Below are 18,840 nucleotides of genomic sequence, written 5' to 3'. Positions count from 1 at the left end.
GTCCAGGAGTGATCTCTACAGGAGGGTAAACCAAGATGAGGGCCAAATATCAAGACGGTAAAGTCTGGCGGATAGGCCCACAACACCTCTGTTTTTGGCTTTACATTTGTATCCACCACCTGTATTAGTGGTGGCGGTAAGATACCAGTTGCAAACTAGATACCAACTTAGTATTCTGCTTGTCTCAGGCTCCAGAATTGGTGTAGCAACTGCTTAGTCTTTTGGACTCTTGTGAACGGGCGAGTCATAGTGTAAAGTAGTGAACACCATGCTATATCTTTCAGTTGAGACTAGCCATCCAATGTCATGATGATGGGTGGCAGCCTTTTTAGCCACTGTTTCGGAAGCAGTGGGACGTTTTTGAGCTCAGTGTCTTTCAAACCCCACGTTCCCCAAGATTCTAATTGCCTTTTGCAAACTCCGGCATTAAATGGATCTATTGAGTTCAAAATACATTGACATTCCTCAAAATGTAAACCTACTTTCTTGTGAATACACTTCTTTTCCCTATGCTCTCCCTTATCCATACTTTAAGGAGGACCTCGATTTGTTGCAGCCAAGTTACCACAGTGATCAGCTTCAGACCCAGTTGTTTTAGAGCACCTGAAGTGGCTGACTCTTCCTCGTTCCTTCTGACCCACTAAAGGTATAGTCCTGTAGGAGAAACCTACTAACTAACCACTGCTGAAAGAACAGTAATTTCATGTGAAAAATCCGAAAGGGTATCTAAAGCACAATTTTATCCATTTTATCTTAGTACGGGCACATGTGGAATTTTGCTTGTGTTGGAGTTGACCAACCATGTTAGAAAACCTTCTATTTTAAGTGGCAAGCTCAACCATGTTGGAATTAATACAGTATTATTAATGAATGGCATTTACTGTTTCATTTTCTAATCTCTTCATGCAGTTTTATTTTTTGTACCTGGCTAATAGCTGATTTTTCGTTGTTTCAGATATCCAAACTTATCTTGTGAATTGTTAACATCAGACGTCTCTCAAATCAATGACAGACTGGGCGAAGATGAGTCTTTGCTTACCAAACTCTACAGTTTTCTTTCGAATGAATCTCCTCTCAACCCATTATTAGCCAGTTTCTTCAGTAAAGTGCTTAGTATTCTTATTAGCAGAAAACCAGAACAGGTAAAGTAATTGGGCCGCATTTCCACTTGCATCCACAAATTATTTATTTGTTTATTGGTCCCTCTGTTTTGTCAAATGGACAGTCTGAATCGTTTTTAATACTTGAATGTGTTAGATGTATTTGTACATTTGATGCTTAGATTTCAATCTTTCTTGTTTATACATTGTTGGAAGCTCTTGCATCCCAAGAGCTGCTCCTCAACTTTCTACTGTAAGTTGTAGTCAGCGGCACACTTTATGGACTAGTTTTTATTTTTACTTTGAGGCAGCCTGTACATCGAAGGAAGGATTTGCTCTTTGGCTTGGTCATGTTTATGACCTAAAGCCCAGTGGTGTTGTATACAACAACAGTGGTGCACTTGGGAGGTGGAGGGGAAGGGGAATACACAAATTATTTAGAACAAAGATTTGTTGAAATAATTAGTTAATTGCAGCATAGTTTAAAATGTATAAGCCCACAAAGTAAACACATTCGAGCACCAGAGAAACACACCAATATTTAACTATGATGTATTAATATTTTCAAAATATTAACATAATAGCATAGCGGCGCAGTGCGCTTTGTGACCACACAAATATAATAAGTGAGGTAGCAATTAATTTATGTATGGTTAAGAACAATAACTTGGATATCCACTGTAGGCTGCCTCAGACGTGTTTAAATTTTTTTTTTTTTTTTTAGTATTTATCCCAAAGAAGCCTTACAGTGCATCTCATGTGTGTAATGATGTGAGAAGATGCAGTCCATATAGCAAATAGTGAATTTTGTTAATGTTTCAACCTCAAAAGGTTTACGTAGCAGGGGGCCTCCTTTAGAACATTCGTCTAAAAGACACTTCAGCGACTCAACTGGAAGGAGTAACTGCAAAACGCAAAAGCTGGTTACCCAGTAGATAAAGGAGGGAATCCTAAAAGAGTAAAGTAAAACATAAAGTACAAAATAAAAGCAAGACTTCACTAGAGAATAGCCCATCAAGGAAACAAATCAAGAGCTTTCTTACGGGATAAGCTAATGTATGTTTGGATATTTATTAAGTCTTTTAAACTGGCTTTTGCCACAGAAAGCAAATGTCCCTTAGTAGGCCTAGTAATCCATTTAATTCCCAAAGCAATTGAGATGAAAAGCTGTGCAAGTCTTATAATGAAGCTTATGTCCTCAGAAGTTAGTTATGTGAATGCTTTTCTAAGTGCTTTACTTGCCTAAGTTTGAACTTTTTAACATTTTTCAAGTCCTGCAGAAGTGTGTGTTGTAAGAAGCACTGTTTTGTGTGTGCATTCCTTAGCTGCAGTTTTACCTACATTCGCTTGTGTACTCTCTCATTGTTGATACTTGAAACAATTACCATTCATCATACTTGGACCCAGTGGACATGAGTTGACCAATTCATTTTCCTCTTCTGCAAAAAATCTCTTGATGAGCACATTCTGCTATAACCTTTTGATTTATTAGATTGTCACCTGAAAATCCAAATAAAAGAATACTGAGTTGGGTCAGTGTGCTTGTATAGCTTCAACATTCTCCTCAGTCGTAGCTCCCATCTGATAGACTTCTACCCGCAGATTCCTTACCTTTGAATTTCCCCAGGCGTTGCCTGGATCAGGAAGATTTTTTGTTAGCAGTACCCCTGCACGCTGGTAGGTGGCATTGGTCTGCTCCGCATGGCATCATCACTGTCATCCATGCTGGTAGTGACATCTGTGTCCCCACGACAGCCAGTGTAGATCCGAGAGAAAAGCTACCCCTCTGTTTTTGACCGGCTTTCTTCAATGTTTTGTCAAGGTTTGACTATAGACTCCTGGTGTGTAGGACGTCATCCCGTAAGACAGGCTTTAAACCCTGCGGCACCTGTCACCGAGCCATGTGCTTGTGTTGACTGGATCGCAAACACAATTCCAAGTCGTGCTTTAATTGCCAGGCCATGGCGCCGAATGCTTTAAAGGAGCGGCCCCTGAAGTAGCTATTGGCCCGGCATCCGACTTTGAGAATGTCACGATTCCGGGCAAAAGGGAAGTCAATGTTTCCTCCTAATATTTTTTCTCCTTTGGGCGGCAATGAAGGTCCTCTGTGCACCATATATATATATATATATATATATATATATATATATATATATATATATATATATATATATATATATATATATATATTGGCTGAATTGTACATTTATTTTCTTAGTGGAAGGTAATCCCCGCCCCCATTTTTTAAATACCTTCACCATCCCATAACCTTACTCACTCCTGAACCCTAAAACCTCTAAGCCCTTAAAATACCCTTAGCACCCATATTAACCCCTAACCCCTGCAAATAACCTTAAGACCCTTAAGTTTACCCACCCTTATTTGTAAAATTGCCCTTGCCACACTACACCCCTATAGCCTAAAAACACTCTTGCCACCCTATACCCCCTTCTCACCCCTAAATCCTAAAAATACCCTTACCATCCTATGCCCCTACTCACCCCATAGCTTAAAACACCCTTACTGCCCTTTACCCTAACCCTATAACTACCCTTGCCATCCTATGCCCCAACCCACTCCACCCAAAAAATAACCTTATCACTAGAGCACTCAACATCAGTGACACTCTAGATCTGCTCACCTCAAGGGTCTGCTTTTCTATCAGTCCTGAAGCATAGGTTTAGCACAGTGCCATCCATGCCTAGATAGAAAGGGACCAAGTATTTTGCCATTTCTACAGCAAAGTCTCTAAGCATAGTACTGGCACAGTGCTGTCCCTGCCGAGCTGTGAAGTGACAAAGGCCATTTACCACTCCAGGCACAGTATTGCAGCTTAGAATTGGTCAAATACCAACTAAGCCAATCTGAAATGAGTAAAAGCAACCCCTGACAGTGTTTCGCTCTAATTAGAGGTCTTCAGAGAGGTATAGCTTTGTCCAGACACAAGGGAGCAACCAGTACAAGTCAAAAGCATACCCTTTCAGGCATAGTGACGTATACATTATAAATTAACCTTAACTACACTTACCTTGTGTGGTAAAAGCGTATGTGTGGTAATGACGTGCATGGCAAATGATGCATAGTACAGCCGGTTTCCCTCTGTTATGCTCCCCTCCAACCTCCTTTCTGCCTAAAAAAGCATTAAACAAAGCCAAATAGCACTTGCATACCCAAGATTAATTTGGATTTGTCAATGCCATTTTAGATATACTGCATATGCTATGCAACTTAGCATAAAAGGAAAAAAAAAGTGCTATGACTAGGTCAATGCTGGCTGCATCATAGCACTTTTTTTCCTTTAAGCTTGTGCTGCTGTGCAGCATGTCTAATAAAACATTTACAAAGCCAGTAGATCTTGCTTAGATGAAACTATTGGCTTTACCAATGCAAGTTACTGTAGTCATGCATGTGCCTTCAGGTTTGGCCAGGGCAGCAAGTTGCCTCAATTTGTGATTGAGACAGCTAAAAAAGTGTGCCACTTTTGCAAAATAGGTCCGTTTTGAACGTGTACAGAAAAACTGTTTGAGTTTTCAATGTATGGAACACACCATGTATTTGTGCTTACTGCAGGTAGTGCTTGTGATAATATTAGGGAAATCAACAGTAAACACCGGCCCACCAGCCCATAAAACAGGCCACAAACACCTAAAAACAAACGCCAGTAAGTCCAGCCTTTTTACCCTTCAGACCAGTGAACCTGTGTCTCCCCTGCAGCCTGCTCACATGTTAATGCATTTAACCCTTCGTCATGTCCTTTCAAACAAAGGGACAGAGTAAAAGGGATTGTAAGGTGTTAAATGCATTAGCATATTTAATTTATTTATTTGAGAGCCGCCTCATCACACTGTCAGCCTGAGAAGTCCCTTGAGAATACTGATGGAACCCAAGCAGAATCTCGTTTTATCTGGATTCCACTTTTGCAGTGCGCGCATGTAGAGAACTTACTTCCACACTGCTGCATTCTTTTTTTAAATGTGCAGCTGGGGAAGTCGTTCTCGCCGTGCCTGTAATCCGCTGTGCGCTCTTGAGAGGAAATGGGGCTGTGAAAGTGCAGACGCGCACCTTACTGGGAACATAGCCCAGGATCGTTCCTGGAGTCCGAAGTTCTCTTCGTCCCACTCCAAATCATCAGGACACTCAGTTAAGAGGCACAAGATGTCAAAGTGTGCTTCCTCGGAACATGCACCTGGGCCGACTCTGAGCCTCCCACGTTATCCAGGAGCTGGATCGACCCTGCTCAAATAAAAGACTTATGAGGCTATGCGTCTCATTTTGAGTGTCTCGACCCCTCTGGCGCACCTTTTGGGCCCCGCGGGGTTGGGTAGTGGCCTCCCGTGAGAGTGGCTCTGTATATACTGTTCCCAAATAAGTACAGTGTGTACAGAGTCCACAGTCCCCAGAGGTTTGGCAGATGTTAAAGTTAGATATAACCTTACACTCTAACATGGTAGCTTGGTCGAGCAGTAAGGCAGTATCAGAGGACAGAGTAAAGCATTTGTTGTACACACTCAGTCAGCAAATGGTCTCACACTCAAGAACTGAAGTCTAGGCCAATGGTTTACATAAATATATTGTTTTTATTTTAGAACCAACAATAGGTATTAAAATATACTTTCTCAGAATGAGATGCTTTAGTTAAATACTTATGCAATATGCAATTGACTTTTGTAGGTAATAGTTACAGGTTGTTGCAATAGGCAACACAATTTCAAACACAATAATACATTGAGCTCAATGGAAGTTTTAAGTTATTTGCAATAGATTACTTTTCTAGCTCCAGGACTGGATCCTAGATTCAGTCCTGGGACAGTTCTTGGAAACGAGTGAGTAAATTCGTCTTAGTTACTGTTGTGATTTTTAGGCAATATTTTGCTATATTAAAAGTTGACACTTAGAAGAAATTTCCTAGAAAAACAGTCAATAATTCCCTATGGGAGAACATTCAAGTTACGGGTAAAGTATGTTCTCGTTACTTTTGTAATACAGGGCTGGGCTCCTAGGCTCAGTTCTGGGATCTCTATCTAAAACAGGTAAGTAATTCCGTTTTCACAGTTGATACGATTTTTAAAGAATATTTGTAGTTTGCAAAAATCGACACTTAGAAGAAATTTCACAGAAAAACAGCCAATGATTTCCTATGGAAGAAAATTGGGTTAATGGTAAGTATGGTTGTGAGTATTTTTCAGGGTCAGTGCTGGGCACCAAGATCCAGCACTGGGATCTCTCCTAATAGCAGGTGAGTATTTCCGTTTTCGTTACTCGGTTGATTTTAGATGAATATTTTAAGTTTTTAGAAACTCCACACTTAGAAGAAATTTCAGAAGAAACCAGCCAATGTTACCCTATGGAGGAAAATTGGGTTATCGGCTTTTGGGTAAGTACTCGACTGGCAAAGTTAAGGTTCTGGGCACAGACTTGGGGGTCTCCCAGGGTCAGGTTGGTCCAGTTGTTACACCATCAGCGGCACTGGGGCGACTGGGTGCAGAATGAGTTAGTCCCAATGTTATCCTATGGGAGGCAGGGGGATCTTGGTTGGTGGCTGCTGACTAGCATGCGACGCGGCTGTGGGAGCTGGGCTCCTGGTCACTTGCTCGGGGCAAATGGGGAAGTAGGTAGGAGTAGAAGTTGCACTGCCAGGGCCACTCGGGCGGCTGGGTGTAGGGTGCTTTTGAGCCTTTGGGCGCTCAATGGTTTTCAATGGGAAAGCTCCAGGATGAACAAAGGCTGCAAGCTCGGGGACGAAGATTCTTCAGGTGCCACCACCACTTCGAGAGGTAAGTTGGGTAGTGGGAGGATAGGTGGGTACCCAGAAGTCTGGCACAGGGGGCCGCAGGGCGCCGGGTGCAGGGGTTTCTTTTGGTGTCAGGAAATCTTACCCTCTGATGATCGCGGTTGGGGGGGGGGTCCCTGGTTCTGAGGCTGCAGGTTTCAGGAGCGTCGAGGTGGGTCCTTGGGTGCCGGATTCGGGGTCAGTCGCCGGGGGGACGTCCTCGGGGTCTTTGACCACTCCGGCACAGGCCAGGCTTGGCGGGTGCAGTGTGTGCAGGGTTCGCAGTTCCGGGCTGATGCCAAGGTTAGAAACTTGCTTTGAGCAGAGCCACTGCTCATGGGAGTCCCAGATGCTCAGAGTCACAAGGTACCCAGGTCCTCCAGGGTTTGTGAGGTTGCTGGCCACAAGAGGTGCCGGGATTTAGCAGGAGCAGGTTCGAGGGTCGACAGGCCGGTAGGGCTGGGGCCAAAGCAGTTGGTGTCTTCCTCTTCTTAGCAGGCTGCACGGCAGGTCTTTCTTCTTGCTCTTTGATTTTTCAGAATCTGAGGAAGGAAGCTTCAGGGTGCCGCTAAATACTAGATTTAGGGGCGTTACAGATAGGTAAAGGGCAGGGACCAATGGGTCCCTGCCCTGGTGTGGGTACACCCCCTATCCTGCCACTCTCCTGTGGGAGGGGGGCAGTAACCTAGTCCTGATTGGGCTGGGCTTCCCATCTTCAAGATGGCGAGAGCCTGGAGATGTGCTTCACCTCGCCTCCACCACCTGAGGGGTGGGGTTGGCAGAGGCTGGCACATCCCCTGTCCTTACTTGGGGTTTCCTGCCAGTCTTCCCGCCAGAGTGGGGGTTGGAACCGGTGGGGGCTAGTTTTCTGGGTACAGCAAGTGGCCTGGAGAAGATCACAAAGGTGGCATGCCTTTGAAGCTTCCCCCTGCCCATCCTGGGGGAGGAGACCTAGCACCTTGCCCAGGATGTGCATTGTTGCAGGCCCAGGAGATTGGGGGCTCTCCACCCAGGGGTCCAGCAACATGTCTGCTGTGTGGCAGCCTAGCCAGCCTCCCAGACAAGACGTGAATTGTAGTTAAGGTTTCAGGGGGCATCTCGAAGATGCCCTCTGTAGTGCTTTGTACATTAAATCCCACACTGGCATTAGTGCAGGTTTAATGTCCTGAGAAGTTTGATACCAAACTTCAGTCTTCAGTGTTGCCATTATGGAGCTGTGGAGTTCGTGTTTGACAAGCTCTCAGCACCATATACTCATGGCAGCACTGCACTTAGTGTCTAGGAATGGACCTGGGTACTGGTATATGGCACCCAGCTAGAGGGGTGGCTGATGTATGCCAGGGCAGTGTAGGTTGTGGGCATGGCACACAGGGATGTGTGCCATGTCAACTCTGTTTTGTCTTGTACCCATACTCTTAGCCTGCAAGGGCAGTGTGTTTGTGTTAGGGTACAGGGCCTCTAAGGTTGGCACAATAAGTGCTGCAGCCCTTAGACGCCTTCCCTGGTCACAAGGCCCTGGGTACTTTGGGTACCATTTACCAGGGGCTGACTTGTGGCCAGGGTTTGCCAATTTGTGTTTTGTGTTTTAGGGAAGGAACATAGGCCCTGGGCACCTGATTGGCAGGAGTCCAGGGCACACTCAGTCAAAGTACATTCAGCAATTCAGCAAAAAGTGGGGGCATACCATGCAAGAAAGATGGCACTTTCTCACAACACTTCTATCCGCTTACATCTTGCTGCAATAGCTGCATACCTCCAAAATAGGCAGCATCTGTCTCTTTTTAGAGTACCTGTCATGAAGGCATTTATGGAGGGACTCGAGTTATTCCACTGAGACGTCCACCTGCCCCAGTGTGGAATCTCAATATTCTCACTAGACTAATGGGTCCACTCTTGAACCATTGCACAGATGTGAACTACAATTTCTTACATGGAAAGTGACTTTTCTAGTTGCTATCACATCACTCAGAAGAGTCAGTGAGATCCAGGCATTAACCATAGAAGTGCCTTTTTTGCTTATGCACCCTGGTTCTTCAAACCAACCCCAAATTCTTTCCTAAGGTTGTTTCTGCCTTTCACATTAATCAATCGATTGAGTTACCTGTTTTCTGCCCTCAACCAGATTCAGTGGCATAAGGTGCTCTACACACACTATGTGTCAAACGAGAACTGTTGAATTACATTGAAAGGACAAAACCGATCCGTAACACTAATCAACTTTTTGTAGCCTTTGCTCCACCACGCAAGGGCAATGCTATATCAAAATCAGGAATTGCAAGGTGGATTGTTAAGTATATTCAAATACGCTATGCAAAGGCTAAACTAACCTTACCAATTCCCCTTATGCGCACACTACACATAAACTGGGGGCTTTTATAGCATTCCTAGTGAATATACCCATAAACGACATATGTAGGGCTGCAACATGGTCTGCTCTTCACACATTCACGAAGCATTACTCAGTGGATGTGTTAGCAACACAACAAGCTAGAGTGGGCCCGGCAGGTTTGTGGACATTATTTCTGACTACTGCAACAGCTACAGTTTAACCACCGCTTTGGGAGGTAACTGCTGTATAGTCTATGCACAAGTATATGATCTGTAGGCGGGTTGCTGTGTAACCCCTCTCCCCCACCTGTGATGCAGTGGTATGTGTATATCTGAAATGTTGCATTGCTGCCCCGATGGTGGTTGTAGGCGATAAGCTGAGTTGTATATTTCTTTTTTTGAAATACACAAAGGTTTAAAAAAAAAAAAAAATTATATATATATATATATATATATATATATATATATATATATATATATATATATATATATATATATATATATATATATATATATATATATATATATATATATATATATATATATATATATATATATATATATATATATATATATATATATATATATATATATATATATATATATATATATATATATATATATATATATATATATATATAATATGGTTTCACAAGTTCCCAAGCGAGGGCACTCACAAGTCGGCGTTTATAGGGTCAGGGAAGGGCCTCAACACATCCGTCGTCCGCAGTCACCTGACGCGTTTCGGGCTTCCGCCCTTTCTCATAGGTATCACTGCACAGATTAACCACCAGCAAATGGATTCTCCAGCGTCTTCCCTTTTATTTAAATCAATCGCACCCAGGTGAGTAATGTTGCAAAGAATGCTGGGACTGGTAGTCCATACACATAAAACCCCAGTGGGCTGCTGGCAATTAGTCTGTAAATAATATAGTTCATCATAGGATGTGCAAGGAGCACCTTCCCCCATGCTGCCGCTCACCAGTCTGTTCCGCTTCGTTATCACCACGAACAGCAGCGGAGCCGCATTCCATCAGCAGCGGTGCACCTCCCGACCGGGAAGGCCGGATATATACAGTTTCACAAGTTCCCAAGCGAGGGCACTCACAAGTCGGCGTTTATAGGGTCAGGGAAGGGCCTCAACACATCCGTCCGTCGTCCGCAGTCACCTGACGCGTTTCGGGCTTCCGCCCTTCCTCATAGGTATCACTGCACAGAATAACCACCAGCAAATGGATTCTCCAGCGTCTTCCCTTTTATTTAAATCAATCACACCCAGGTGAGTAATGTTGCAAAGAATGCTGGGACTGGTAGTCCATACACATAAATCCCCAGTGGGCTGCTGGCAATTAGTCTGTAAATAATATATTTCATCATAGGATGTGCAAGGAGCTTCAATCCTTGGTCCAGCACTGGATCGCGAACAAGCCCGCCAAGAGTTCTAAGCAGTTGATGTGTAATTTCTGTTCCGATGGAGACTGCACACCTCCTGTGGCGAACTCGCCGCACCCCAGCCGGATCTGCTCGCGTCGGATTCTATAATCACATCTGGATCGGAACCAAAAATGGCTCGTCCATTCCACACCTCCATGTGCGAGAGCCACCATTGAAGCGCTTCTTTGGCATCTTCTGACAGTCAGTGTGTGAGAATAAGGAAGGCCTTTCCGCAGATGCGCCGCCTTGAGACGCTAAAGGGCCCTGTAATGTAGAGGACCCAGAAAGATCGCCTGAATGGAGGCAGACAGAAGCCCGATAATGCGAGCAAGTTGTCTGAGGGAGATCCGAGACTGGGATAAAGACCGTCGAATCTCGTGACGAATCTTCGTCGTCTTTCGCGCATGAAGACTCAGTGGCCGCCACAGAATCTATTGTGAAGCCGAGAAAACGAACCGTCTGCGACCGAACCAGGGTCGACTTGGCCTCGTTGATGAGACAGCCGAGGCTCTGCAGGAGGTCGACTGATGTGGCGCGAGAGCGTTTGAGGGTCCGACGCCATCAGCAGAATGTCGTCCAGGTAGACGATGAGCCGAATCCCTGATGTCCGCAACTGTTCGACAACCGGGCGAAGAACCTTGGTAAAGCACCAAGGAGCGGAGGATAGTCCGAAAGGCAGAGTGGTGAACTCGTACACCTCGCCCCCCCCCCTTAGGAACTGTAGGAACCGACGAGGCGGGAAAACCGGGATTGTAAGATGGGCGTCCTTGAGGTCGAGGCGTGCCATCCAATCGTTGGGGCGGGGCACATTGCGCAACAGATGGATGCCCTCCATCTTGAAGTGGCGATAAACTAACCACAAATTTATTAAAGGCCGCTTTCCCCCGTCCGGTTTGTCCACCAAGAAGAGGTTGCTGACAAAACCGCAAGGATGAAGAGAAGTCCGGGCATTAGCGTCCTTGTCTAGCAGAGAACGCACCTCCTGGTCGACCAACGCTGAGTCCTCGGCGGAGAAGAAAAGCGGCCGGGGAGGTATTGCTTGCGCCGGAGACCCGAGGAACTCTATGTGAAAACCCTGCAGTGTCTGCAGGACCCACGCGTCCCCGGTGATGGAACTCCATGTCTGGAAACGCGCCAGCCGGCCCCCCACTTTTAGAAGGGAAGAAGGGAGAACACTCACCGGAAGAACTGGAGACTCCACCTCCTCTGCCTCCTCTGTTCCTGCCTCTTCTGCCACGGGTGGAATAGAAGTTGCCAAAGCGGGCCTGGTCTTGATACTGCCTGCTAGCGGAGCCTTGCCTCCTGCGCTGGTTGGGCCTGCCGGACGAGCGGCCCCTTCCTTGTCCGGCCCCTCGGAAAACCCGAGGGCGAAACACCTTCCTGATAGAGGACTGCGCCCGGTCTTGGGAGGTAAAGGTGTTAACAAACCTCCCTAGCTCCTTAATGAGAGGTTCGCCAAAAAGGCCACCCTGTGCCACAGCTCCAGCCTCAGAATGGGCCAGGTCCCCCAACTTAGGGTCTACCTTTATTAACAGGGACCTGCGCCTTTCCGTGGATATAGCGCAATTCGCATTACCCAGGAACACAATCACCCGCTGGGCCCAGGAGGAGAGGTGGTCTGGAGAAATGAGGGAACTAGAAGCCTTTGCTTCCTCAGCCATATCTAAGATTTTAGTAGCCGGGCCTAGAACATCCAGGAGTTTATCTTGGCAAGCCCGCCAGGACCTATCGATACCTTTTTTAGGGTCTTTGATAAATTTCTGGAGGAAGGTGGCCATCCGAGGGTCAATGTCGGGTGTTGCAGCCACCTTCGCCTCCAGCGAGGGACGAGGACACTCCGCCCGCAAGCAATTCCGAGTCGCTGGTTCAAGCGGGCAGCGAATACGACCAGCCACTTACTGAGCGACATTCTCCGAGGGGGCCCAATCGGAGGAGCGAGGATGTAGAACGTCATCGGGATCCAGCATGTCCGCACAAAGGTTTTGTGCACCCAAAGAAGGATCCGGGCGAGAAGGGCGCCAAGGCCGTGAGGGGCCTGCAGCATCCTCATCATCCCCCTGAGTGTCCTCATCCCCGCCGGGAGCCGGGGGTGAAGCCGGAGTAGATGGGAGAGCAGGGGGAACCAACTGAGGGACAGTACTTGCAAGAAAAGCCTGCTTAAGGCGGTCAAACTCCTCATTGTCTACGCCAGCCGGCTTGGTGCACTTCGCCGGGGGCTGTGGATCCGCAGGAAGATCATTAGAAGAGGTGGTAGGTAACCTCTGGGAAGCTTTGTCTAGGCGGTCGCAGGCCTGATCAATATACGCACCAAACACTGTTCAAGCGGAGTTGTAGACTGCTCTACCGCTTTGAGGTTGGACGCGTCAACTGCGTCGTAAAAGTCATGGTCCCATTGAAGGGCAGCCAGAGGATCCTCCTCCACTGGTCATCCTTGAAGCCATCCTCATGGTACTCCATACTACCAAGTCAGAGAGACGATTGAGTAAGAAAGAGAGGGAATATACCTAAAAAACTATGGGGGGGCTGGGTGACAGCCGAATGAAAAGGGCGACAATGCAAACACAAAGGCGCAGCCCTAGGACCCCAACAGCCCTGGTGCCTAAGAATCCTAAGGGCAGCTTGCAGTAAACGGGTCCTTAGCAGCTTTCTACTGCAATACTGACCCCTTCAAAGGAGCGTTTTTGGCCTAAAGTTACAGACCCCCACTAGGGCAGAATGATTTAATCACTGCCTAATGGCAGGCACCAACCTGAAATAGCAGGCGCTCTAGGGGTGTTATAAAATGAGCGCGAAAACGTTCTGCCAAGACAGGGATAAATCCCTTGAAACGGGCCGACTCAGGTCAGGGGTGCCGCTGCAGGCAGGGAAGACCAGGCTGACGCGGCGGCAGTGCTCCGGGTTCTGACGCGATGTCAGGAATGCGTGGAATCCGGAGCACGCAAGCGCGCGACCCAGGCGCCCTCTAGCGAGGCAGCGCCGCCACCGAAATCCCGGCCGCTAGGGAGCTCAGATGCTGCCACTCGCGAGGCGCCGAGTAGCGGCGGACTCGCAGCAAGGTCTACAAAGGGACCAGAAACAAACGCTGCACACACCGGGGAAATACGCGGCGATCGCGCCCGACACAGCCACGAAGGAACGGCGCAAAACTACACAATTTAAATATCAGCGCAGTCGCACACAAGCGCTGCAACAAGGCCAACATTAAGCAAATAAATAAGCAAATTAGCCAAAATTAACATGGCAATAGGCAAATTACGAAGTATTAAAGTGTTTAACAAGCAACCTACAATGAGAAATAAATATGGGACTTATCTTGGCAGCAAGCAGCGAAGAAAGAGGGGGGCTGAGCAGAGACAAAGGACTATCTACACATGGGGGCCTGTGATTGGTGCAATTATGGACACTCTGTTATGGGACACTCTGTTGTTCTTTCTTGTTCCCTATGGTTCATGGGAATAGTAGTTTGTTTTGGAGACTACAAATGGCTGCTATTCAATAAAGTGAAGAAAGAATAGCATAATCCTCGCCTCCGGTCCCGACATAGTATTCAGACCACTGCAACAGATATAGGTTAGCATCTGCTTTGGGAGATAACTACTATGAAGTCTATGCATGGCATATGATCTTCAGCTCATATGCCTCAAATGGAAAATGCTACTTACCAGTATGCATCTGTTGGCATGTAGAGCTGTAGATTTATATACGCCCACCTGCCTCCCTGGGTACCAATACCTGTTGCAGCTATATCTTACTTAGATACATACATACATGGACATCTCCTTCTAACTACTCTATCTTAAAGAAACACGTTAGTTAGATTCCTCACCTTAGAATATCCCCAGGCGTCAGGCTGGATCCGGAAAGATTTTTGTAGCAATACCCCTTGCGCGTCGCTAGGCGTCGTCTGCGGCTCTGCGGCTCCGCGTCCGTCGGCGACGTGCGCCGGAATGACGTCGTCGGAGTACTTAGACACCGCCCTCGCGCGCTGACGTCAGTTCTTCTTTTTTCCGCGCCGATCCGGGAAGAACTTACCCCTAGTCATTTTTGACTTACTTTTTGACTCTTTTTGGTCTATCGACTCGACTCCGGTGCCGGTAGGATGCCTGGTTTTAAAGCCTGTGACACCTGTCATCGCCGGTGCCTTTACTGCCTGGGGGCCGACCACGACGCGGAGTCGTGCCCCGACTGTCAGGCCTTGACATCGAAAGCTAGGCAGAGTTCGCCATCACCTGCTCCACTGGCGCTCCATCACGTCGGACAGGTGGGTGCTGCAAATCGTCTGAAGGGGCTACTCCCTCCCCTTCGAGACGACCCCTCCAGCCATGCCACCGCTGAACCACCGTATGTTGGGGGATCATTTGCATCTTCTACGAGACGAAGTTTCGGCCCTCTTGGCCAAAGAGGCCGTCAAGCGCGTTCCTGGTCTAGAAGTAGGTCGTGGTTGTTGTTCCCACTACTTTCTGGTTCCCAAGAAGGGCAAAGGGGGCCAACGCCCGATCTTGGACCTCAGGAGCATCAACGCCCTCCTCCGGAAGGACCGGTTCAAGACGCTCACTTTAGCTCAGGTTCTGGCTGCCCTAGACCCTGGAGACTGTATGGTAGCATTGGACTTGCAGGATGCTTATTTCCACATCCCCGTCCTGCTGGGCCACCGGCGTTACCTGAGGTTCACGGTGGGTCATGAGCACTTTCAGTTCACCGTGCTCCCCTTCGGCCTCACCAGTGCCCCTCGGGAGTTCACGAAAGTGATGGCGGTGGTCGCAGCTCATCTGCGCAGATCAGGGGTTCCAGTCTTCCCCTAACTCCACGACTGGCTGTTGAAGGCGGGCTCGCCCCAGCAAGTCTTCTCCCACCTCCAGACTACGGCTGACCTCCTGCACTCGCTGGGGTTCTCCATCAATGTGCCGAAGTCGCACCCGAGTCCCTCCCAGAAGCTTCTTTTCATTGGAGCGGTTCTCGATTCGGCGCAGTTCCGGGTCTATCCGCCGGAAGAGCGGGTCTGGGACATTCAGGCCCTGATTTCCATCTTCCGGCCTCTGTCCTGGGTTTCGGTCAGGTTGGTGCTGCGGCTTCTGGGGCTGATGGCCTCCTGCATCCTGTTGGTACCTCACGCCAGGTGGCGGATGCGGGCTCTGCAGTGGGACCTGAAGTTTGTGGGCCCAGCATCGAGGCAACCTGTCCGACCATGTCCTGATCTCGGAGGGCACTGCGAACCAGCTGCAGTGGTGGCTCACGAATCGCGAATGGGTGAGCGGCAGATCCCTCTCCCTACCCCAACCGGAGCATGTCGTAGTGACGGATGCGTCCCTCCTGGGATGTGGGGGCCATATGTGGGAGGCGGAGATCAGAGGACTCTGGTCTCCGGCGGAGACTCTGCTCCATATCAACCTATTGGAGCCGAGGGCGATCCGACTTGCACTGAAAGCCTTCCTTCCCTCTGTCCGGGGAAGTGTCGTGCAGGTGTTCACGGACAACACCACCGCCATGTGGTATTGCAACAAACAGGGCGGGGTGGGGTCGTGGACCCTTTGTCAGGAGGCTCTGCGCCTCTGGACATGGCTGGAACATCAGGGCATCACCCTGGTGGTTCAACATCTGGCAGGCTCTCTGAACGCCAGAGCAGACGAACTCAGCTGCCAGTGCATGATGGATCACGAATGGCGTCTGAACTCGGACGTGGCGCAAGGTCTCTTTCTGCAGTGGGGAGAGCCTTGGTTAGATCTATTCGCCACCGAAGAGAACGCGCAATGTCAGCAGTTCTGCGCGTTGGAATTTCCAAGGCGGCACTCGCTCGGTGACGCTTTTCGTCGCGAGTGGAGTTGCGGTCTGTTGTACGCCTTTCCGCCTATACCACTTCTGCCCAGAGTGCTGAAGAAGATCAGGCGCGACCGGGCCCAAGTCATCTTGGTGGCTCCGGATTGGGCACGAAGGAACTGGTATCCCGAGCTACTCAGTATGTCCATCGATCCCCCGATACGACTGCCTCTTCAGGAGGATCTTCTGTCGCAGCAGCAGGGGACGGTCCTCCACCCGAACCTGTCCAGCCTCCACCTCCATGCGTGGAGATTGAGCGGCGGCAGTTGATGCCATTTGACTTGCCTCCTGAAGTCTGTGATGTTATTCTGGCAGCCAGGCGTCCCTCCACAAAGACGGTATACGCCTGCCGGTGGAACAAATTTGTGGCATGGTGCCCCTCTTTCTGAGGTTCTCCTCTTTCTTCTTTCTTTGGCCCAGCAGGGCTCTGCTCTGGGCACCTTGAAGGGTTATCTTGCTGCCATCTCTGCTTTCCTAAGACCTCCTGAACAGCCTTCTCTTTTCAAGTCCCCTGTTGTCTCCCGTTTTCTCAAGGGCATTACTCATGTTCCCTCCTGTTCCATTCGTAATGCCTCAGTGGGACTTGAACCTTGTTCTTACTTTTCTGATGTGCGCTCCCTTTGAGCCCCTTCACAACTGTCCACTTCGTCTACTGACTCAAACTGCCTTCCTGGTGGCTATCACCTCCGCTAGGCGGGTGAGTGAGCTCCAGGCTCTGTCAGCTAAGCCTCCCTTCCTTTCGGTTCATCCGGATAAGGTTGTCCTCCAAACACGTCCTTCTTTCCTTCCTAAAGTCATGACTCCCTTTCACATCGGGCAATCTGTCACGCTGCCCACCTTCTTTCCGCCTCCTCTTCCTTCAAAAGATGAAGAGAGGCTCCACCGTCTGGACCCAAAACGTGCGCTGTCATTTTATTTGGCCCGCACAAACCAGTTCCGAGTGGACGACCAACTTTTTGTTGGATATGTAGGTGCGAAGAAGGGTAAAGCTGTGCACAAGCGGACCATCTCTCGATGGGTCGTGTTGTGTATTAAACTCTGCTATTCTTTGGCGAAAAAGGTCTCTCCTGTTGGGCTGCGAGCCCATTCCACCCGGGCCACAGCGGCGACAACTGCCCTGGGACGGGGAGTCCCCTCGCAGGACATCTGTCAGGCGGCGACGTGGGCTTCACTGCACACGTTCGCCAAGCACTATTGTCTGGACAGCCAAGTCCGGAGAGATGGCCACTTTGGCCGTTCTGTTCTCCGGGACTTTCTGGTGTGATCTTGGTTCGCAGGCCCACCTCCGGGGTTGGTATTGCTGGGGTATCTATTCTAAGGTGAGGAATCTAACTAACGTGTTTCTTTCAGATGAACAAGTTACTTACCTTCGGTAACGATGTATCTGTAAGAAACATTAGTTAGATTCCTCACCGACCCACCCAGCCTCCCCGTTCTGCGAACCGACTTCTAGGGTTAAGGTTCTCCCTTTCAGGGCCCCAGATTTTTTGGCACCAGTGTCGGTCTCTTGCATGGCTCAGCGTCCCTGGCGCGGAAAGCTATGTATAAGAACTGACGTCAGCGCGCGAGGGCGGCGTCTAAGTACTCCGGCGCACGACGCCGACGACTGACGCGGAGCCGCAGACGACGCCTAGCGACGAACAAGGGGTATTGCTACAAAAATCTTTCCGGATCCAGCCTGACGCCTGGGCATATTCTAAGGTGAGGAATCTAACTAATGTTTCTTACAGATACATCGTTACCGAAGGTAAGTAACTTGTTCTTCTGGCTCCATTATCACCCTCTGCGGGAAAGCAATCAAACAATGGAGTCGATGCCTTGGCGATCTATGCACAAGTATATGCATCTACAGCCCTACATGCCGAGAACAGATGCACACTGGTAAGTAGCATTTTCGTTCCATCTCATCCATTAGATGTGCACTGGACTTTTCTGATACTTCTGCCAGAGGCATCAATACAAGTATCCTCTGATGGAGGCATGCCCGGTTTGCGTATCTCTGGGTTTAAGCCAGATGTCCAGCAAACTTCGGCCCACAAGTAGATGTGGCCTTAGAGCAAATGAAAAAAGATACTGTATTTGTCAAATCTATGGGGGTACTTAAAACAGCCACGTCTACAGATGCCTCTGCATCCTCCTACAGGTGACAAACCCAGTCCTCTCCATCTAGAGAATGTTTCTCAGGCAACTAAAGAGGAACAACTTCAAAGGTCGGGGAAATGGTACACCAACCTGTAATGCCCCATCCGGTAACACAGTGAGTACACCCCCCCCCCCCCCCCCCCCCCCCAGGGCCCCCCGCCTATCATTTTGCACCTGTAGGAGGTCGATTGCAATAGTTTCTCCCCACCTGGCAGTCAGTCCATACCATTGGACCGGTCGGTGTTGGACATT

General features: G+C 48.5%; 1 protein-coding gene across 25 annotated transcripts in view; it reads left to right on the top strand.

Annotated features, from left to right (window-relative positions):
- PPP6R3 (protein phosphatase 6 regulatory subunit 3) overlaps positions 1–18,840 on the top strand; it is a 1,519,855-nt gene that overhangs the window by 166,278 nt on the left and 1,334,737 nt on the right. For all 25 annotated transcript variants that reach the window (XR_014978878.1, XR_014978880.1, XR_014978879.1 and 22 more), the window contains one exon: positions 956–1,142. Coding sequence is in view for 20 of the 25 variants with exons in the window: in XM_085644788.1 (XP_085500914.1) it covers positions 956–1,142 (187 nt within the window). In the remaining 5 variants the exon portion in view is untranslated. The remainder of the gene's footprint in view (positions 1–955; positions 1,143–18,840) is intronic.

Source organism: Triturus cristatus, chromosome 3_1 (assembly GCF_964204655.1).
Source record: "Triturus cristatus chromosome 3_1, aTriCri1.1, whole genome shotgun sequence".
Classification (NCBI taxonomy): domain Eukaryota; kingdom Metazoa; phylum Chordata; class Amphibia; order Caudata; family Salamandridae; genus Triturus; species Triturus cristatus.
This window is presented reverse-complemented; position numbering and strand designations above follow the sequence as displayed.